The following is a 22,960-nucleotide window of genomic DNA, read 5'->3' as shown; positions in this document are numbered from 1 at the left end:
GACCCGAGGAAGTGGTAAACTGGGCTTCCCCAAAGGAAGGCAGGTCTGGTGGTGCGCTTTGCTTCTTGTTCTGGTCTTTAACTTAGATGTGCTTTCCTCAACAAGTAACAGCTTGCTGAACTTGAGAAGTTCGCTCAAAAAGGCGCAGAAAAGATAGGAGAGGAATGTGGGGAAACCAGATTGTCTAATTTTAGCCAGAATTTCGTTGTAAGGGAATCACCATTTATTGCCTAAATGAGAAGTGTTTTGATTGCCCAGGTTAGGAAAAGAAAAAATCCTGTGTCTGATTGTTCACAAAACAAGCAGCAAGGAGTCACCTTAAAAGAAAGGTTATTTTCTTTATGTACAAAACATTGTAAATAACAAAACCTCAAATCATAGCATTTTAGAAATTGTAAGGATCTTAAAGTCAAATACTTCAATGGCGTGTTATGAGTTTGAGTTATCTTTATTGTGTCCTCACTGGGAAAGATTTATGTTAGTAGGAATGCTTAGTGGAGGTACTGAGAGTTTAGCTCAGAGTTTTAAGAGTTGTACAATATATCCTTGTAGCTTATTTTATTTTTTTTAATTATTTTTATTGGAGTAAAATTGCTTTACAATGTTGTGTTAGTTTTGGCTGCTTATTTATTTTATACATAATAGTTTGTACCTCTTAATTTCCTACCCCTATCTTGCCCCTCCCCCCTTTCCTCTCCCCACTGGCAACCACTAGTTTGTTCTCTATATCTGTGAGTCTGTTTCCTTTTTGTTATATTCACTAGTTTGTTTTATTTTTTTAGATTCCACATATAAGTGATATTGTACAGTATTTGTATTTCTCTGTCTGACTTATTTCACTCAGCATAATACCCTCCAAGTCCATCCATGCTGTTGCAAATGGCAAAATTTCATTATTTTTTTATGGCTAATATTCCATTCCACATCTTCTTTATCCACTCATCTGTTGATGGACACTTAAGTTGCCTCCATATCTATTGTAAATAATACTGCTATGAACATTGGGGTGCATGTATCTTTTCTAATTGGTGTTTTCGGTTGTTTTGTTTTATTTTGTTTCTGATATATACACAGTAGTGTAATTGCTGGGTCATGTGGTAGTTCTATTTTTAGTTTTTTGAGAAACTGCCATACTGTTTTGCACAGTGGCTACACCAATTTACATTCCCACCAACAGTGTAGGAGGGTTCCCTTTTCTCCACATCCTTGCCAACACTTGTTATATGTAGTCTTTGATAATAGCCATTCTGACAGGTATGAGGCAATATCTCACTGTGGTTTTAATTTGCATTTTCCTGATGATTAACATGTTGAGCATCTTTTCCTGTGCCTGTTGGCCATCTATATGTCTACTTTGGAGAAATGTCTATTTAGGTCTTCTGCCCATTTTTTGAATGAGTTGGGTTGTTTTTGCTTTTGTTTTTGTTTTTTAATTGAGCTGTATAAGCTGTTTGTCTATTTTGGAAACTAATCCCTTGTCTTTTGCATCTTTTACAAATATTTTCTCCCATTCCATAGGTTATCTTTTCATTTTGTTTATGGTTTTCTTTGCCATACAAAAGCTTTTAAGTCTAATTAGGTCCCATTTGTTTATTTTTGCTTTTATTTCATTTGCTTTAGGAGACAGATCCAAAAAAATATTGTTACAATTCAAGTCAAGGAGTGTCCTGCCTATGGTTTCTTCTAGGAGTTTTATGGTTTCTGGTTATATTTAGGTCTTTAATCCATTTTGAGTTTATTTTTGTATATGTTGTTAGAGAGTGTTCTAATTTCATTCTTTTACAGGTAGCTGTCCAGTTTTCCCAGCACCACTTATTGAAGAGACTGTCTTTTCTCCATTGTATATTCTTGCCTCCCTTGTTGTGGATTAATTGACAAGTGTGTGGGTTTATTTTTGGGCTCTGTGTTCTATTCCATTAATCTATGTGTCTGTTTTTGTGTCTGTCCCATACTGTTTCAATTACTGTAACTTTGTAGTGTAGTCTGAAGTCAGGGAGTGTGATTCCTCCAGCTCTGTTCTTCTTTTTCAAGATCGTTTTGGCTATTCGGGGTCTTTTGTGTTTCCATACAAATTTTAAAATTATTTGTTCTAGTTCTGTGAAAAATGCCATTGCTATTTTGATAGAGATTGCATTGACTCTGTAGATTGCCTTGGGTAGTATGGTCATTTTAACAATATTAATTCTTCTAATCCATGAATGTGGTATATCTTTCCATCTGTTTGTGTTGTCTTCAATTTCTTTCTTCAGTGTCTTATAGTTTTCCAAGTATAGATCTTTTACCTCCTTAGGTTGGTTTATTACTAGGTATTTTATTCTTTTTGATGTAGTGGTAAATATGATTGTTTCCTTAATTTCTCTGATAATTCATTGTTCGTGTATAGAAATGCAACAGATTACTGTATATATATTTTGTGGTCTGCAACATTACCGAATTCATTGATGAGCTCTAGTAGTTTTCTGGTGGCATCTTTAGGATTTTTTATGTATAGTATCATGTCATCTGCAAACAGTGACAGTTTTACTGCTTCCTTTCCAATTTAGCTTCCTTTTATTTCTTTTTCTTGTCTGATTGCTGTGGCTAGGTCTTCCAATACTATGTTGTATAAAAGTGGCTAGAGTGGGCATCCTTGTCTTGTTCCTGATCTTAGAGGGAAATACTTTCAGCTTTTCACCATTGAGTATGATGTTAGCTGTGGGTTCATCATATATGGCCTTTATTATGTTAAGGTACGTTCCCTCTATGCCCACTTTCTGCAGACCTCCTCAGAGGTCACCATAGTCCTGGCTTAATAAGTGATCTAGTTAGTCTGAAGGGAGGAACTGAGTCCTGGAGCTAATTTTTCAAGTGGTTGTTGCAATTTGAGGGTGTGAGAGGAAGACCAGCATTAGCTGGATCTTGTTATGAATGCAGGGTCTCCACATCCACCCCAGACCTGCTGACTAGAACCTGCATGTTAATAAGATCCTGCTGAATAGAATCTGCATATTAATAAGGTTCTCAGGGTTCGTGTGCACTTTCCATTAGAGAAGCCCTTTCCTGGGCCGTTTGCATGCACAGATGTTTCTTAAAAACAGGCCTTATGAAAACATAGATTTCTCATAAGCTGTCTTTACCTAGCAAAGTGAAAAACATTTGTTGTCACTTAAATGACTGATTTTTATTTTAAATTTTAAAATAGCCAGGAGAGGTAGTATCATTTGCTTTCTATTTAAGAGAGAGCTGACATTTTTAAGTTCTGCCAATTTGGAATCCCAGTGTTCCTATTACCCCCACAGCACTCAGTTCTGATACTGCTTAGCTTCTTTCATCATAGTTCCTCCAACGAGGAGAACACTATGGGTTTGAAGTTCTCACCCCTAACTGTACTTTGAAGAGTGGGTTTGTATGTCTGTCACTCCTGTTTTAAATCTGTTGCTAAAGGTGTGTCCAAAAACTTAATTGATACACTTGTTTATCAACCTCTATATGATATAAAATGGTTACTCAAGTAAATCAAATATGTGGCAATAACTAATGACCTGTATCTCTATGTGCTTAAGATAAAACTACCTTATATGACTAGAAAAGAAACAATTTTGCTCTATTTTTATTTTTTGAATTTTCATACCAAAAGATGTCATCAGTATTTATGGGAGGAATGTAATAATACATATGTATATACATTAGAGATAAAGATTTTTTTTAATATTTATTTATTTGGTTGTGCTGGGTCTTAGTTGTAGCAGGCGGGATCCTTAGTTGCAGTTCAAGGGCTCCTTAGTTACAGCTCACTGGCTCCTTAGTTGTAGCATACAAACTCATTGTGGCATGCATGTGAGATCTAGTTCCCTGACCAGAGATCGAACCCAGGCCCCCTGCATTGGGAGCACTGAGTCTTAACCACTGCACCACCAGGGAAGTCCCAAGATAAAGATTTTAATTTCCTCTTTTTTTTTTTTAATAAGCATTAAGTCTGATTTTATCAGCTTCCTCATTTTTAATTAATTATATTTATTTTTGTCTGTGTTGAGTCTTCGTTTCTGTGCGAGGGCTTTCTCTAGTTGCGGCTAGCGGGGGCCACTCTTCACCACGGTGCACGGGCCTCTCACTGTCGCGGCCTCTCTTGTTGCGGAGCACAATCTCCAGACGCACAGGCTCAGTAGTTGTGGCTCACAGGCCCAGTTGCTCTGCGGCATGTGGGATCTTCCCAGACCAGGGCTCGAACCCATGTCCCCTGCATTGGCAGGCAGACTCTCAACCACTGCGCCACCAGGGAAGCCCTTAATTTCCTCTTTTAATTTCCCTTTTTTAAGTCAGTTCTATTGACATATAATTTGCATACAACAAAACACATCAAAGTGTACATTTAAATTCAATGCATTTTATTGTATACAAATTATACTTCAATAAAGTTGATTTTTTTTAAGTGTCAAGGATTGCCATGATTTGTTGCCTATTGCTAAAATAGTTCAGAGAAGGTCAAGAAAAGTCAGTAGAGAAGGATGGATGCACTGGGCAGGCACAGAAAATAGCCAGGTGGACCTGGGAGGGTGGAAAAGTGAAGTACATAAATTTAGAAGGCTTGAGATCATTTTTATAAGACTTTTTGTCTTTAAAGTTAAGATGCTGAATTTAATATCAGGAACCCTGCGGCATTTTTGAAGACAGGGCTAAAATGGGGGAAAAAAGAGTTTTGCTCTGCAAGGTCTGGTTGGCGAGTCCCAGCATCCTTCTGATCTGTCTGCCTTTTTACGCACAGACACCTGCATTTGCCACAATGCTCTCATCCAGTGACTTTGCGTCTGCTTCTTGGGAACTCGTGATCCAAGTTGACCATCCAAATGAAGAGGAGCAGAAGGACGTCACACTGAGAGTGTCTGGAGACCTGCACATTGGGGGAGTGATGCTCAAGTTAGTGGAACAGATCAGTAAGTTGCTGCTTCTTTATGGTTTCTCTACATTTGAAACCCTCTCTGTTGCATCACCACTAAATGGCTGAACTGGATTATCTGACCATCTAAATTTTTTTGATCATCCATCTTGTAATGGCCCCTGCCTGCAAGAGGAAGAGAAATGGGAAGACCTGAAGGAGCCCAAACCACCCCCTGACCCCCAATGTGAAAATTTGAGTCTTTGGTGGCAAACTAAAGCTCCCCAGTAGGTGTAAAAATCTATTTGCACAAGAACGGGACCCCTTCCATGGTGACTTTAGACCACACCTGGGGCCTTAGGTTATTGTGTGATTCTCCGTTAATGCTTGATTGCTCCGTGATGCAGGCAGCCTGGTGCCAATGTGTCTTTTAACATTGTCCACCATTTGCTACTCACCCTGTTTAAAACAAGGAAAGAAGTCTTCAGGGTCAGAGTCTTCACATCACGAGTCAACATGAGGTACCTAGAATTTAATAATGTTCTATTTTCTTTGTATTTATTTTTTGTCTTCTACTTAAGACCACAGATGTTGGCTTTTCATTTACACTAGTGATATAAAGTATTTTTAAGTAAGCTTTCATTGGATTATCATATACGTACAGAAAAGTGCACTTATTATAAGTGTACAGTTCAGTGAATTTTCACAGTCTTAAAACCACCACCCAGATCAAGAAAGAGAACATTACCTGTTCCCCCACCCAAGTCCCACACCTAACTCCTCCCAGCCACTGCCCCACCAAGGGTAACCACTATCCTGAATTCTTACTCCATAGGAATAATTTTACTTGTCTGCAAACTGTATATAAGTGGAATTATACAGGATAATATACTCTTAGGCATCTGCTTTCTTTCCTGCCACATTATGTCTGTGAGATTTAACCATGCTATTGCATATAGTTTGGGTTCATTGATTCTCATTGCTGTATAATATTCCATTGTATGGTTATGCCACAGTTTATCCATTTACCTGTTGATAGATATTTGGATTGTTTCCATTTGGGGGCTTTTACAGATAGTACCTGTCTTTTGGTGACTATACAGTACATGCATTTCTAATGCGTATATAGCTCAGAGAAAAATTACTGAATAGGACTTTCCAAAATAGTTATAGCATTTATACTTCTTCTAATAGCACTGAGAGAAAGGTTTTCTAATCTAAATAGAGAGAAAGAAAGAGGGAGAAACTATTTTTTAAGTAAATAAAATTACCAGTGGCTCTTAATTTAGCAAAATAAAACATTGAATATTGACTCTAACATTGGCAAAGGGGAAAGATTCAACCTAGATGCCAAGGGGCATTGAAGAAGGAGAAGAATTCAATGTTGATGCTACCATTGAGAGAGAAAATATTCAGCTCTGATTTCAGTGTAAACACTTTGGAAACTGGGAATATGGTGGAACTAATAAGAGATGGACATTCCTGAGAAGAGTGAAATGTCAGCTTCCCAGTACTTCTGCGTGGAATTTGATTGGGAGCTGTTGATACTCCCTTGTGGAAGGATTCATTTCTATTAGAGAAATAATCTTGATTAAACAGAGGTGATGCTCCTGACCTTCCCAGAAAGGACCATGACACCAAGGGACTTGGGAGAAGAGAACTTTAGTATTTCATCAGGAACAAAAATTGTATGTTTCTCTTTCTTTCATAGTATTTAAATATAAAGAAGGTAAGGTTCAGTCTGTCTTCTACCTGCCCCGCCTTAGGGACTTTGACAAGAAGCCAAGAATGATGAAACCTTGGGTTGTAGGAGGAGGTGGGAGCTGAAGACCAGCGTTGGCTTCAGTTTTGCACACAAGGGACTTGACTCTGGGGTGCGAGTGCTCACTCTCACTTTACTGCACTGTGTTCTCCGTTCTTGCAGACATAGCCCAGGACTGGTCAGACTTTGCCCTTTGGTGGGAACAGAAGCACTGCTGGCTTCTGAAAACTCACTGGACCCTGGACAAATGTGGGGTCCAGGCAGATGCAAAGCTTCTCTTCACCCCTCAGCATAAAATGCTTCGCCTCCGCCTGCCCAATGTGAAGACAGTGCGACTGCGAGTCAGCTTCTCGGCCGTGGTCTTCAGAGCGGTCAGCGATATCTGCAGAGCCCTGAGTGAGTTCCCGCAGGCACCTGCGCCCTCTGGACTCTCAGCAGAGGAGGACAGGAAAATACATGCACTTCTGCCAACAAGCAGTTGGCTTTACCGAACTCATCCCTTATTAGGAGCATACTTTTCAAGCCCAGTTCTGGAGACTTTAGCCATTTAAGTGAAGTTAAACCAAACGGAACATTATTGGAATAAATCAGATTCACTTCCACAAAGCTTAAAACTATTTAAAAAGAGATTTGTAAACAGAAGAGACAACCCCATTAAGATTTCCCCCCCAAAACTCATTTCTCTAAGGCATACTGAAATCATCATTATATTTAAGACAAAAAAGAGTTCCATTAAATTATTATCACCATAGAGCCGATATGTCTTTATTGTTTTTGAGATAATGGTGATGCAATGTCTTAATTGCTTCCTTAACATTTGGCTCCAGTAAATAACTCTGTCCGCAAACATCATTTGTGGAGTTTATTTTAAGCAGAAAAGTCCACTTAATTATGGATCAGAAACTTTAACAGCCATTAGAGACAACACTGTCCAAACCATTTCTTCTTCCTGGGACTTCCATAATAGGAGCAAACCCTGGGTCAGGAAGGTGTTCTTATTTTATATTTTTTGAAAGTGTGTAGGTATATTCTTGAGCTCCAAGGCAAAGATTTAGTATTTGAACACAGTATATACAGTACGTGAGTGAGTGATCTATCTCCCCATTAAACTGTAAACTGCTCATTCATTCCTTCAACAAATATATATGTATTGGTTTGGCAGGCCCTGGGATGAGTGCTAGGGATGGGTTAAGCAATAAAAATAGCCCAAAATCTCTGCCCTCCTTGAGCTTACACTGTAGCATACAGAGACAGAAAATAAATCATGTAAAAAATAAGATGTTAAAAGGAGATAGGTAGTGGAGAAAAAAAGGAAAAAGTGTAATAGTGTACACAGGATTGAGAGTGCCAGTGTTGGGTAGTGCAGGCTGGTATAGTATTAAATAAGGTGAAGACAGAACCATTTCTTGAGCATGTCTGTGTTCCTAACACCTAGGAGAATGCCTGGCACACGTCAGCTGCTTAGTAACTGGTTGTTGACTGAGCAAATGAATGGAAGCTTCCATTACAAAACATAAGTTCCAGAATTGTCCCTGATGCATGGTGAGCAAATGACAAGTACAGGGCGCCTTGCTTTCAGTAATATTCTAATGAAAATTTGAAGACAGAGTGAATGAGGAAATAAAATTCTACATTTCACACACCACAGTTGACTGGAAGCACACATTGTAGCTGGGGCCGAAAACTTGAAGTTTTGAAATAAACAGAAACATTCATACATTCTTTTCTTTTCCAGATTATACCTTCATGGTAGTTCTAAAAGGCTCAACTTGGCATTTCTAATAAACCCTTTTTTTTTTTTTTTTTTCTTTTTGACCATGCCACATGGCTTGCGGGATCTCTGTTCCCCAACCAGAGATTGAACGCGGGCCACAGCAGTGAAAGGGCCGAGTCCTAACCACTGGACCACCAGGGAATTCCCTAATAATCACTTTTTATATGTGACCAATTGAAACTAAATCAAATTTAGCACTAGGATGATTTTTTCCCTCGAAGAAAAGACAAGACACAAATCTTGGGCTTGGAGATATCGATGTTTTGTTTTGTTTTGTTTTGTTTGTAAAGCTTCCACTGCAAATTTTGATTCATCTCCGGGTTTTGTGTATAAATTATGCATTTGGAATGGTCACAGGTGTGTGTTGCAACCTGACAGTCAGGCTTGGTTACTGGGAGGGAATCGAGCTCAATTGCCAGCCTCAGCCTCAGCACCAAGCAGTGTTTGAACCAAGAGGTAGGAGGACCTATAGAATCAGTGCATTTACCTCCAGGAAAGCTGCCCAGAAACTCTAACATCCACATTCCTTGGCTTTTACCTAGGATCATAGCAGCCCAGTGTGTTTATAAAGTTATCAGTTCTGGTTGGAAATGGCAGTTATACGTATATTTGATTAATGGAGGAAAATGGGGACTATCTTCTTAGTTTGAGCACTCCAGAAGCAAACCTGAGATAAGAATTCAAGTACAAATATTATTTATTTGGAAGGTGATGCCAGGAAACACTGGCTGGGAGTGGGAAAGTGAGACTGGGAAGAGAAGGCCAATAATGAGCAAGTATCACTGATCAAGTCACACTGTGGGCAACTGGGGACCTCTGGGAGGCAGTGTGGACATGTCTTGGAGCTGTGCCACCCAAGGGGCAAGGGAGCTAGGGTGTTAATACACCATTCTCATCAGTCATTGAGTCATCGAGGGCTGTTCTTGGGGAGCGTTAATTCTCTGAACTCATGTGGCCTGTTGCATCTATATCTGAGCAGTGTGGACTCTGGCATCCAGAGCAAGCCCTTGGGTAGAGAGACACATCCTAGCTGCCATTGGAAGGGGGTCAGAGCGCACTGAAATGGTGATGGCTAAGGGGTGGGCAGGGCACCTACTGTGTCTGCCTCGGGTATGAAAGTAGCTGTTGGGCAGAGAAAGGCTCTGAAGACCGCTGGTCCATAAAGAAAAAAGGTGGGGTCTTTGGTTGTTGCTTAAAAACCTAAAAACAGAAAAGGAAGGAAGGGAGGGAGGAAGGAAAGAAGCAAGGAGGGAGGGGAAAACGTAGTAAATAGATGACACAAGCATAGCGAAATGCTGAGAGCAGTTTAAGCAGAGTGCCGAGCACAGGAAGGAGCCACTATACTATTCCCTTCACATTGGATATGTTTGAAACATTTTCACAGTAGATTAAAAAACAAACTAGAAATTTTCCTAGACTGAATCTCCCTCAACTATCTGACCCCCACACACACCCATTTTAGGAGTCACTTATCCCCTTCAGTTTCTTCAAAAGGAATGCGATTTAGTTCCATTTATTTCTCAGGAATTTCCTGAGAAATGGTTTCAGATGCCCAACATGACTCTGAGTCTTAGAAGGAATTTTCTTTTTACTTTTTGCATTTCTTCTTTCTTTTTATTTATTTATTTATTTATTTAATTTATTTATTTTTGGCTGTGTTGGGTCTTCATTGCTGTGTGCAGGCTTTCTCTAGTTGCGGCGAGTGGGGGCTACTCTTCATTGCGGTGCGTGGGCTTCTCATTGCGGTGGCTTCTCTTGTTGTGGAGCACGGGCTCTAGGTGCATGGGCTTCAGTAGTTGTGGCACTTGGGCTCAGTAGTTGTGGCTCACGGGCTCTAGAGCGCAGGCTCAGTAGTTGTGGCACACAGGCTTAGTTGCTCTGCGGCATGTGGGATCCTCCTGGACCAGGGCTCGAACCCGTGTCCCTGCATTGGCAGGCAGACTCTTAACCACTGCACCACCAGGAAAGCCCTCTTCTTTCTTTTTTATATTTTTTTATTTTTTAGATATTAGAAGAGCAGAAGAAGTTTCCTTGTTAAAGCCTTCTGGTGAATATTTTAAAAAGAAGAAAAGAAAAGAAAAAAATAATAAGGAGCCCATAATTGAAGATATTTTAAGCCTGGAATGTTCTCCAACAAATTCAGGTCCACCAGGTAAGATTTATGATAGGTGTTTTGTTGTTTTAATTCATTATTAAATCCAAGAATTTCTTAAATTCTTAAGTCCCAAGAACTCTCCTCCCCTCTGCTCACCTTTCTTCTCTCCCCCAAACAAAGAAGGACTAAAATTGAGGATTCCAGTGATGAGGATAGAATATCCAACTAATTTTAGAACTAAGAGAAATTTTTTGACAAGGTATGTTGTATGGCTCATTATTTTAATTGTATGTATTAGGTCGCTGATGAATGTAAAACTTTAGTAGAATTGGCCATGAATTTGTGGGATAAAGGAAATCCGTTAGATCACTCAGATATACTTCTCTTCCTGATCCTACCTTCATATGACTCTTTCCTGAACTCAATTTAAATTTTGCATTGGGCGTGTAACAGGAGGGGCAGTAAAAATTCTGTAAAGGCATCATCCTTTTATTTTTACAGTCGTACGTCAGAGATATTGCAGACCACAGCAATAAAGCAAGTCACACAAATTTTTTTTGTTTCCCATCTCATATAAAAGTTTACACTCTACTGTTAGTATTAAGTGTGCAATAGCATTATGTCTTTAAAAAAATGTACATACCTTAATTAAAAAATACTTTATTTCTAAAAATGCTAACATCATCTGAGCCTTCAGCAAGTCATAGAAGTAACATCAAAGATCACTGATCACTGATCCCCATGACAAATATATTAATCATGGAAAAGTTTGAAATATTAGGAGAATTACCAAAATGTGGCACAGAGACACAAAGTGAGCAAATGCCATTGGAAAAATGGCGCCAATAGACTTGCTCAACACACAGTTGCCACAAACCTTCAATTTCTAAAAAAACAAAAAACCAGTATCTGCGAAGCACAATAAAATAAGATATGCCTATATATAAGAATTAATCTCTAGCTTGCTTGCAGCTCTGAGGGTTTCTTGCATAGTATATTCCAATGCAAAGAATGAAAAGGATTATTTACGCTTTCCTTATGCAAATTAGAGTCAGATGATTTATAAACCATCAACTAGCTGGGTTCTTAAAATTGTAAATACTGTGATTTGTTTAGGGGATTTGCCAAAGAATATAGTGTATGCATGCATTCTGCAAGAGCTCCAGTTTTCTAATAGTGCCAGAACTCACCACCGAAATAGGAGAATTTTGAATTATTGAGAAGGAGATAGTCCCACATCTGTCTGGGTTGATTTTGGAAGTTTTTACAGCCTATGAGTTCCCAAGCTTCCCAGGAGCTAAATATTCAGACAGGAGTTTTACCTGTGTTTAACTTCTCTCCCCATCACTCATGACTCATCTGATTATTTTAAATGATAACAAACATTTAAGTTCAAAATCCATTTTAGTACAAGCAATATTGGTAATTATTTTTCTAAAGATTCCTACCCCAAATCTCATATCCTAGTTCATACTCTCCTTTGCTTTGCAGTAAGTCCTGGCTTATACAGTAGAACCATGACCCCCACATATGACCCCATCAACGGAACGCCAGCGTCATCCACAATGACTTGGTTTAGTGACAGCCCTTTGACTGAACAAAACTGCAGTATCCTCGCATTCAGCCAGCCCCCTCAGTCACCAGAAGCTCTTGCTGACATGTACCAGCCTCGGTCTCTGGTTGACAAAGCCAAGCTTAACACAGGGTAAGGACATGACTTCGTTTTGCTTCTTTGTGAACTGATGTTGATATAGTAAGAGAGATGCTGCAGGGATGGGGGAGGTGGGTGTTTCATTTTTAAGTTAGCATGCCTAGGGATTGTATACTATTCACAAAAATCAGTGCTGATTTTAGCAACAAAAGGGAAAAATGCAGCCTTTCATCATTTCAATACATTTAAAATGTGACAACATTTATGCACTGGGTTAATTCAATGGTTTACCATATGTGAATACTAATTCTTTGCCCATACACGTGTGCAAAGTGTATTTTATGGAATGTAGAACAGCTTATAAGTGGGTTGGTCCCCATGGAGCAGCAGAGGAGACCCAAGGTGGCCTCACTGTCTTTCGTAGAGCACTCCTTCTCCATTCTGCGATCCAACGAGTGAGTCCTTCAGCGTTTGTTTGAAGTGGTCTCAGAAAACACAATCTATTTCTCAAACCACCATCTATTTCACTCCCTGCTGTCCACCAAGCAAAGTCAAGTTTGTTAACAGCACTCCATTCCCTGTGAGATCTGGCCCCGAAGATGTCCATCTGTCCGTCCTGCTGTGCTCTCATGCACCCCATCCCCCCACGTGCATGCTCACTCTTCTGTCACCGCCTCATCTCCAGCTTTTCCCCTGCTCCAGAACCCTCTCCTTCCCTCCTCCTCTACCAGCCCATCCCTGTTTGTCCTTTAAAGCCCAGCCACATACAGACTCCTTCTCAGATGTCACCATTCAAGATCAGTCACTTCCCTTGAGTCCTGTTCTTGGCTCCAGTGTTACCTTGTTCCTTTAGTATGAGGCTTGGTTACCCTACTGGACTGTCAGTTCCTTTAGGTTGGAGACTGAATCTTGGTTATTCTTATTCTCCCAAAAGGGAATATATAATATGTAATAGAATATTACATATATAAGTATATATAATCAATATATATAAACATATATAAAATACTTGATAGAAGTTCAAGCCATTTTCCTTCAGTGGTATTGGATGCCCCTCATTCCCACCTTGTTTTGTTGTTAACTTTTCATCACCCCTCACCATTGCCAGTACTTATCTTTCAAACTCTAGAATTGTGCTACCCAGTACAGGAGTCACTAGCAACGTATGGACATTTACATTTATGTTTGAATATAATTAAAATTAAAATGTGGCACTAGCCACATTTAAACCTTCAGTAGCCACGTGTGACTAGTGGCTACTCAATTGGGCAGGGCAATATAGAATATTTCCATCGTTACAGAAAGTTCTACATAGAACTTTCTGTAAGATAGAGCCAGTTCTGGGTTGGACTATCTGGTGTAGAAGTGGTCAGCAGTCAACAAGTACATGCAGCACAAGTACATGCAACAGTCAGCAAGCGCAGATTCTCATTCTGGCTCCACCACGAGGCATGTGACCTTGAACATATCACTTAATGTTGCTGAGGCTCATTTTCCTCATCCATAAAACTGAGAAAATAAGAACTGCCCTGGGGGACTTCCCTGGTGGTCCAGTGGGTGAGAGTCTGCGCTCCCAACGCAGGGTGCCCGGGTTCGATCCCTGGTCAGGGAACTAGATCCCACATGCGGCAACTAAGAGCCCGCATGCCACAACTAAAGATCCCACGTGCCGCAACTGAGTCCGCATGCCACCACTAAAGATCCCACGTGCCGCAACTAAGACCTGGTGCAGCTAAAATAAATAAAATTAAATTGTAAAAAAAATTAACTCAAAAAAAGAAAGAAGAAGAAGAACTGCCCTGGCTCCTTCAGTTGGTTACTTTAAAGTGTCAGTGAGAAAATATATACATACAAAAAAGCACTTGGAAAGCTGTATGAAAGCTGTATGTATAAAATGGAGATATAAGCTATTATCAAGTCATCTCCCTTACTGAGTTTTGGTTATATTACTTACCCGGACTTTGTTCAAGGGTGTATGTATACACACGTATACATTTAGATATACATGCATATGTATATATAAACACATTATATAATACTATAATTATGTGTGTAAAATTGATTGACTTTTAAAACTCATCCTGTTGTTTTCTAGTTGGCTAGACTCCTCACGTTCCCTTATGGAACAAGGCATCCAGGAGGATGAGCAGCTGCTGTTACGATTTAAATACTACACTTTCTTTGACTTGAATCCCAAAGTAAGATACTTTTTCTCAATTCTGTCTCTCCTTTTTTTTTTTTTAATGTGAATGCATGAAAGTGTAAAATTGAGTTATTTAGTTTTCAAAATTAGGATTAATTTATGTAACCTTCTGTTTAGCTCTGTAAGGTTAGACCAATAAATGTATACTGGTCTCTGGATTTTCATCTGTTTGTCTCTAGCGAGCATGGTAGGCTACCCCTGAGTTAGGGGAGTCTCTAAGGGTCTTCACTCATGGCATGTGCTGCCCCTCTCCATTCACGGTGAAGCAGAAACAAGAAGAGAGTGGCTCACAGAGTTGGAGTCCTTCATGCTTAGGAAGGAGGGAGTTGTCAGGGCCCAGGTTAAGAGGGGAGGGGTTTTGGCAAAGAAGCCAGGACCTCATGATAGCACACACCTGGCTCCCCACTGCGGTGCTGAATGAGTCTTGGGCAATGAGACAGAGGGATCATCTGGATAAATAAAGACCCCAGCTGGTTGCCAACTCTCATTTTAAGTGCACATCTCCCACCTGAAGTTTCCTAGGACAGCTGAATGGTGAAATAACTCCTCTGAACATCTGCCCCTTCCTTGTCCCAATTCTCCCTTTTGTAGAGTTGTGAATTGGCACTTAAAATGGCCCAAAGTAGAAAACACACACTGGGTCACCAGTCCTCTGAGTGCACAGCATGATTGTATCCTTCCCATCCCAGTTCCGAGCTGACTGCTCTTCTTTGATTACCACCGGGCACTTGTCCAAGGGGCCTGCCTCGGGTCGCCTTTTCTGCACCCATCCCTTCCTCATCCACGGCAGTGTTTCTGCCTCTTGTGTCACTGTCTCCTCCTTGGTCCTCATTTCGTCTGGGCTCCAGAGGCCCATCTGGACTCCCACTGCTTACCTAACTGGCATCTGCTTCAAAATAAGCCCTCTTCCTTGTTTCTGTGGAGCTCTTGCTCAGTCTTTGGTTGAGATCCAGCTTACTGCCCATGGGCCTAGCTTGCATCTGGAGTACATCACTTCCAGTGAATCATGGTAAGAAAGCAAACTTTGGCTCTTCTTTGATAAAACCTTCAGGAGAAATTACTGTTATGGCTTCTCTTAACCAATTGTTTTGATTTTCTTAAGGGCAGTGTGAATTATACAACTATTCAGGTTTTCTTTTTTGTGTTGCCTGCTAGAACCAAATCTTTACATTTTCTGTGACCTCATTTTTTAGCCTCATTCCTGACTCAGCTTTACTCTTTCCTTGACTAGTTCCTAGGTAACTTAATCTACCTTGTTGTATGCTATCTATTCTAATAAACTGCCTTAAATTTTTTTCTGAAACTAGATAACACATAAATAAAACATACTTATGCATTTTCTAATTGCTAAGTCAGGAATGTGGCCCCAACTTATCTCTTCAGACTTGTGCCCCTGTTGTTTTATTTATTCATTTGTTTATCGAACAACTACCGTGTGCCAAGAACTAAGATAGAAGTTGAGGGCCCAAAACTGCTGGATGTTAGAATAACGTTTTCAAATTTATGAAATAAAATACATAGGATTACAAAATGGAACTATATTGAACTATAGTAACCAAAATCTTTTTCAAAATGGATGTAAGTAACATATCTGTTTAATTAGTTGATATCAAAGTGATGATGAATGTGAGCATTATTTGAAAACAGCAACTGTGATGCAATATGAAAAATCTGTGATTCTGGTAGTCATGAAGTCATAAGTGCTCTGTAGTACTGCGGTTTGTGGCCTACATTCACCATGGAAGGAAATGCTAAATTTCCATTAAGAGCCATTGCAAATAGAGGTGTAGGTTTTCCTAATCCAGGCTTATGGACCACCTGATTTAGCCTCCCAAATCCAAGAATCGCAGATTCAGAAACCCTGCCCTAAGATCACATTCAGGTCTTATTCCTTCCAGAAAGGAGCTTTTCTCTACTCTTGGTCACACTGGCCCTTCCCTCCTCTGAGCCACAACTGAGTGTAATTTCAGGACTCACACCTCTAATTGTACCACATTCATGGATTTTCTCTACAAATAAACTGCAAACTCCTTGGAGTTAGGGAGCACTTCTGATATTTCCTTTACTCTCAACCCCTACGTGCTGCAAGGATGCTGGGAGAGTCAGACTTTCCTAGTCGCCTGCTCCAGGATGGGATCAGCTGGTCCTTGGAGACCCTCCTATCAATTTCCTTGCCAAGAGATTCCCCATTAAAACCCTTGCTTTGGCAATTGAGCTCAATGCTCAAAGTAAACTCAGTCATCTACTACTTAAAATAATAGTCAGGAACATGTAAGTGACATCACAGTCAAGGAATTCAGACATGGCAGATCATCAGCATAAATATCAAACATGGAGGGGCAGTGTTAAAAATGTGTTGTCTAAAAAGTGGAAGATTAAAAGGAATCATACTTCCAGAAGGGGACAAGAACCCGGAAGGCAAAGGTTACTAGGGCTGTTGTCCTAGGCTCTTTGCCTCCAGCCCCTGCTTGCTTAATTGGTAAGGAGTTCTGTGTCCATAGCCTATGAACAAAATGTATCTGAATCTAACAGCAAAATAGCAGCTGTCAACCCAAAGGTGACAGGAAAACTCAAGCTGGTGGGATAGGACTTTGGGGTGCAGGATGATTCCCCAACCACTCTAGAGTTGTGGCAGCCCTCCCTTCTCTGCCCTCCTAAAGTACAGAGTGCTATAAATGAAAGCAAGTTTAAGGCTCCTGGGTAGAGGGATATAGAAACTTAAGATAGAGTTTGTGCTTTCAAAGAATCTACAATCAAATCAAGAAGAGCAAAGATAGCACCCATGAAACCACTGCAAACATACAAGGTACCCTACATTTAGGAGTTAAATCATATAATAGGACCAGGGAGCTTCTCTTCTCTGGCTTTCAGAGGAGAGATCCAAGCAAGTTGTAGAGCTGAGGCAACAGGCGCTGATTAAAATCTCAGATGTATGAAAGTACTAGAATACATTTCAAATATAATATACTTTAAAAATGCAAAATCCAGAATCCATAAAGAAAAGATTGGTACATTTTAATTAAAAAATGAAAATTTTATGCATGGCAAAAAACTATAAATGAAGTTAAAAAAAAGTCATTGCAACACATACTACAAACAAAAGGCCAGTCTCTAATATATCAAGAGCTCTTCCAAATCAATAATAAAATACCAACAACCCAGTAGACTAATGAGCAAAGGATGTGAACACATAGTTCATAGAAAAGGAACCACAATGGCTCTTATAAGGTCTTATACTGGCAAAGATCAAAAAGTTTCATGCACTATCTTAGCAAGAGTGTGGGGAAACAGGCTCTCTCATACATACACTGCTTGTAGGTCAAATTAAGAATTAATCTAGCCTCTGTGGAAGGCAATTTGGCAATATCTATCAGAATTACAATTCTGCATGGCTTTGACCCAGAAAATCCACCCCTCGATATTTATACCACAGTTATACTCAAATATGTGAGTTGATATGTCTGTACACAAGAACAGTTATTACATTATTTCTTTTAGGGAAAAATTGGAAACCACCTAAACATCCATCAATAGGGAACTGGTTAAATACGTTATGGTCCATTCATATAGTGTTGTTTTGTTTTTTTTTTTTTAAACTGTTGAGTTTAATTGTCTTTTTTTTTTTTTTTAACTTTGGGTTTATTTATTTATTTATTTATTTATTTATTTATTTATTTAGGGCTGTGTTGGGTCTTCGTTTCTGTGCGAGGGCTTTCTCTAGTTGTGGCAAGTGGGGGCCACTCTTCATCGCAGTGCGTGGGCTTCTCATTATCACAGCCTCTCTTGTTGCGGAGCACAGGCTCCAGACGTGCAGGCTTAGTAATTGTGGCTCACGGGCCTAGTTGCTCCACGGCATGTGGTATCTTCCCAGACCAGGGCTCGAACCCGTGTCCCCTGCATTGGCAGGCAGATTCTCAACCACTGCACCACCAGGGAAGCCCTCATACAGTGTTTTGATTAGGAAGAATGAATCAGCTTTCTTTTGATGGGGAGCATATTCAGGGAATATTACTGAATGAAAAAGAACAAGGTATAAAACAATCGGTAGAGAAACTACACTTTGTGGGGAACAAGGAAAGGTAAGAGACTGACTTTTTATTGTACACCCTTTGTCCCTTTTGAATTCATTCAAAATGAATTCCATCATTATATACTCTCTTGCCCCATTTAAGTGCACTTTTTTTTTTTTTTTTTTTTATAATGAGAGCCTCTGGGAACTACAGTTTTGTCTTTTATTTTATCTTATTTATTTATTTATTATTTATGGCTGTGTTGGGTCTTCGTTTCTGTGCGAGGGCTTTCTCTAGTTGCTGCGAGCAGGGGCTACTCTTCCTTGTGGTGCGCGGGCTTCTCATTGCAGTGGTTTCTCTTGTTGCAGAGCACAGGCTCTAGGCACACAGGCTTCAGTAGTTGTGGCAGATGGGCTCAGTAGTTGTGGCTTGTGGGCTCTAGAGTGCAGGCTCAGTAGTTGTGGCGCATGGGACGGGCCTAGCTCCGTGGCATGTGGGATCTTCCCGGACCAGGGCTCAAACCCATGTCCCCTGCATTGGCAGGAGGATTCTTAAGCACTGAGCCACCAGGGAAGTCCCAAGGCACATCAGTTTTAATAAGAGGCCTAGAAGATACTAAAACTTGCTATCCAACTGGGGACTTCCCTGGTGGTCCAGTGGTTAAGAATCCGCCTGCCAATGCAGGGGACACAGGTTTGAGCCCTGGTCCGGGAATATCCCACATGCCGCAGAGCAACTAAGCCCGTGCGCCACAACTACTGAGCCTGTGTGCCGCAACTACTGAGCCCGCATGTCGCAACTACTGAAGCCCGCACACCTAGAGCCCATGCTCTGCAACAAGAGAAGCCACCGCAATGAGAAGCACGCGCACCTAAACGAAGAGTAGCCCACGCTTGCCGCAACTAGAGAAAGCCTGCATGCAGCAATGAAGATCCAGCACAGCCAAAATAATTAATTAATTAATTAATTTTAAAAACTTGCTACCCAAGTTTTTAGGGAATCACTTAAGAGTGATTAGATCCAAATAGTAATCCTTTCCTGAGAGCATGAAAACTATGGGAGGTAGGTTTTGTTATTTTTTATATTGTTGGTTGGTGGAAGGAGGGAAGGGTTTACTGAATTGGCCAGATAGGGAGAAACAGGGATTCATGCAGTGGAGTTGGCAGAAACCACGTGCTTTGGTGGTTTCTATTTTCAATTAACCAGGAGACAAAGGAAATTGAGGGCCAAGGAGAGGGCAGCCGTAGCCAGTTCCCACCAGGGAAAAATTTGTTTCCGAGTCGCTGAAACCACTGAAAGAGTTCTCAGGAAGAAAGCTTTTGGGATACCTGTTAATGAATGAACCTGTGAAGACCCAGGACCTTGTGCTGTCCCAGAGCCTCAGTGGGAATGTGAACAAGCCTCCAAAGAGGAAAATCCAGAGCTCTGTGGATGCCGCAGAGGAATCCAGGTTCCTCAGCAGGAGCCAGGCTGGCCCGGCCTCTTCTCTTGATGTTAGTCTGTAAATGCAGGCAACTCTTGTTTAACCAATATTCTGTCAAAGAGTTTTTTTTTTAATCTGGCTTGGGGTGGAGGGGAGTTAAGTATTTTTAGGTGAGGAAGCTCTTATTAAATTTTTTAAATCTTTTCTAACTGCATTTGAGAGAAAAGCCTTATAGGGTGATTTAACTTACTCTCACTAAAACCCCTACAGCAGACAGAGAGGGAGAGATAGATGATGATAGATAGATAGATAGATAGATAGATAGATAGATAGATGATAGATAGATGATAGATAAATATGACAGTTTGTTAGTCCAATTCAGATTTCGGCAACCGCACATACTATTTAGATTTTGTGTTTCAGCTGTGAATTAAAGGCGGGGCCTTTTTGGGGGAGAGGGTTGGGGGTTGGGTGCCTGGTTTTGGTGTGCACTGTGTGTGTGGTTTGTTTAGTTGTCATGTCTTTGGATTACAGTATAATTGACATACCATAAAATTTACCCATTGTAAGTGTACAATGTGATTTTTAGTGAATCTATATAGTTGTGCAACCATCACCACAGTCTAGTTTTAAAACACTTGTGTCACCCAAAAATGTTTCCTCATACCCATCTGTGGTCAGTCCCTGCCACCAGCCCCAGCCCGCACCTGGTCTGCTTTCCGTCTTGAGTTTTACCTTTTCTAGAAATTTCACGTATGGAATCATACAGTGTGTAGTCTTGTATCTGGACTCTCGGCATGATGACTTCGAAGTTTATCTGTGTTTTTGCTGGAATGGTGTCCTATCGTGTGGATGGACACATTTGGATACACTTGTTTATCCATTTTCCAGTTGAGGGACATTGGGTTGTTTCTGGTTTGGAGCTGTTATGAATGATGATACCATGAATGTTTTTATGCGTGTCATGTTTTGGTTTGTTTTTGGAGGATTCTGGGGCAAACTCCTGAGGGTTTCCATGACACCTGTCAAAGTTCACAAAACCAGGACAGACTTTCTTAAGATTCTTATTGTTCCAGCCTCCTGAAAACCACACCCCTGGATCTGCATTTGCCCTCCTTTCCAAGCAGCTTTAGAAATGCTGAGAAGGAGGGAGCCTGTGGACAGGTCACAGTCCCACTGGCCTAAGAGCAGCACCGCTTGCCAGGCTCGGCTCACTGCGGATTTTGACCTTCCCTGTCACCTTTTTCCCTAGTGTACATAAAGTTAATGAAAAAGGAAAAACAAACTCATGCCAACCAACCCGTGATAAACCTGTTTAGGTATTCTGACTATCTTTCTATTTCTCCCCCATGTTATCTTCAACATTTTATCTTTTTTAAAGGATACAGTAAAGTGTAGCCTCAATATGAAAAAAAAAAAAAGAAAGAAAATCAAACATAGGAGTTATTGTTTAATCAGTACAGAATTCCAGTTTTGCAAGATGAAATGAGTTCTGGACACAGATGGTGGTAATGGTTGCACAGCAATGCGAGTGTACTTAATGCCACTGAACCGTACACTTAAAAATGGCTAAAACTAAAAAGGAATTATTTAGAGTAAAAGTGGAAAATAGTCCTTTACCATGACCTTTCTCCTGAGAACTAACCACAGTTAACAGCTTAATGATTAATCATTCATGCAGATTTTTTCACATACATTTATAAACATATTTTTGAACAGATTTTCAGGATCTTTTCTTCCTACATGAATAGGATCATGTATTTGCTGTGTAGCTCACTTCTTTTTACTTCATAATATATCACGGCCATCTTTTCATGTCAGCATATGTGTCTGACTCATTTTTTTTAACCAGTACAAAATAATCAAAGGAAAGGCTATAGTTTATCAGGACCTGTGAGTTGTTTGAAATGTTTCCTCTTTCAAAAACTGTGAACATTCTTGTACAAGTGTCTTTGATGAGTGCTTTGCATTTCTTTAGAATAGTAACTGTGGACATGCTCATGAAAGGGCAAAAAAACCATTTAAATATCCCGCCAAAATTCTTCCTACTGATCTCATATGTGTAAGTGCCCGTTTGCACCACATCCTCACCAATACCAGCCATTATCAGTACTTACAGCCTGGGTAAATCTGATAAGAAAATAGAAATTATGTCATCTTGTTTTTTGGGGGTTTTTTAAATAAATTTATTTATTTTATTTATTTATTTTTTGGTTGTGTTGGGTCTTTGTTGCTGTGCGCAGGCTTTCTCTAGTTGCAGCGAGCGGGGGCTACTCTTCATTGTGGTGTGCGGGCTTCCCATTGCAGTGGCTTCTCTTGTTGTGGAGCACGGGCTCTAGGCGCATGGGCTTCAGTAACTGCAGCACGTAGGCTCAGTAGTTGTGGCGCACAGGCTTAGTTGCTCCATGGCACGTGGGATCTTCCCGGACCAGGGCTCGAACCTGTGTCCCCTGCATTGGCAGGCGGATTCTTAACCACTGCACCACCAAGGAAGCCCTATGTCTTCTTGTTTTAATTTGAATTCTCTGATTACTAGTGAGGTTGAGAATCTTTTCTAATGTTTATGTGGCCATTTTGGTTTCTTCTGTGAATTGCCCGTTGATATATATATTTGCCCCATCTTCTATTGAACTCTTTATATTTTTTGTATTTATTTATAGGAGCACTTTGTGTGAAATGGATATTACCTTTTTTATTGCAGATATTTTCTTTCAATCTATATCTTATAAACATATAATCTTCTTCAGGGTATTTTTCACTTAATAATGTTTAGTTATTGATTGTCAACTCAGCCTTATGCAGCATAACCTAAAGTTTTCCTGTCTTGCTTAGAAAAGGCTTCCTTGCTGAAAAATTACAAAAAGTTTTCTCTCATGTTTCCTTCTAATAGTTTTGATTGTTATCTTTAGATTTTTTATAACTGCTTTTAGATATATAATTCACATAATACCATGCATTTCACATACCAACATTTCACCCATTTAATATGTACAAATCAGTGTTTTTTAGTATATTCACAGAGTTGTGCAACCAACACCACTATCTAATTTCAGAGCATTTTCATCATCCCACCAAGAAGTCCATCACCCATTAGGAGTCTCTTCCCATTTCCCTCCAACCCTCCTAATCCTAAGCAACCATCAGTCTACTTTCTGTCTCTATGGATTTGCTTATTCTGGACATTTCATGT

General features: G+C 40.1%; 1 protein-coding gene across 3 annotated transcripts in view; it reads left to right on the top strand.

Annotated features, from left to right (window-relative positions):
• Window positions 1-22,960, top strand: part of FERMT1 (FERM domain containing kindlin 1) — a 48,307-nt gene that overhangs the window by 991 nt on the left and 24,356 nt on the right. For 2 of the 3 annotated variants that reach the window (XM_059897431.1, XM_059897430.1), the window contains exons 2-6: window positions 4,742-4,910; window positions 6,777-7,010; window positions 10,394-10,540; window positions 11,975-12,188; window positions 14,230-14,332. In XM_059897431.1, coding sequence (XP_059753414.1) covers window positions 4,760-4,910; window positions 6,777-7,010; window positions 10,394-10,540; window positions 11,975-12,188; window positions 14,230-14,332 — 849 coding nt within the window. In that variant the 5' untranslated portion in view covers window positions 4,742-4,759. The remainder of the gene's footprint in view (window positions 1-4,741; window positions 4,911-6,776; window positions 7,011-10,393; window positions 10,541-11,974; window positions 12,189-14,229; window positions 14,333-22,960) is intronic. The other variant, XM_059897433.1, reaches the window with a different exon arrangement.

The sequence above is a fragment of the Balaenoptera ricei genome, chromosome 15, assembly GCF_028023285.1.
Source record: "Balaenoptera ricei isolate mBalRic1 chromosome 15, mBalRic1.hap2, whole genome shotgun sequence".
Taxonomy (NCBI): domain Eukaryota; kingdom Metazoa; phylum Chordata; class Mammalia; order Artiodactyla; family Balaenopteridae; genus Balaenoptera; species Balaenoptera ricei.
The sequence above is the reverse complement of the archived record's forward strand: the minus strand, read 5'-3'. Positions and strand labels throughout refer to the sequence as shown.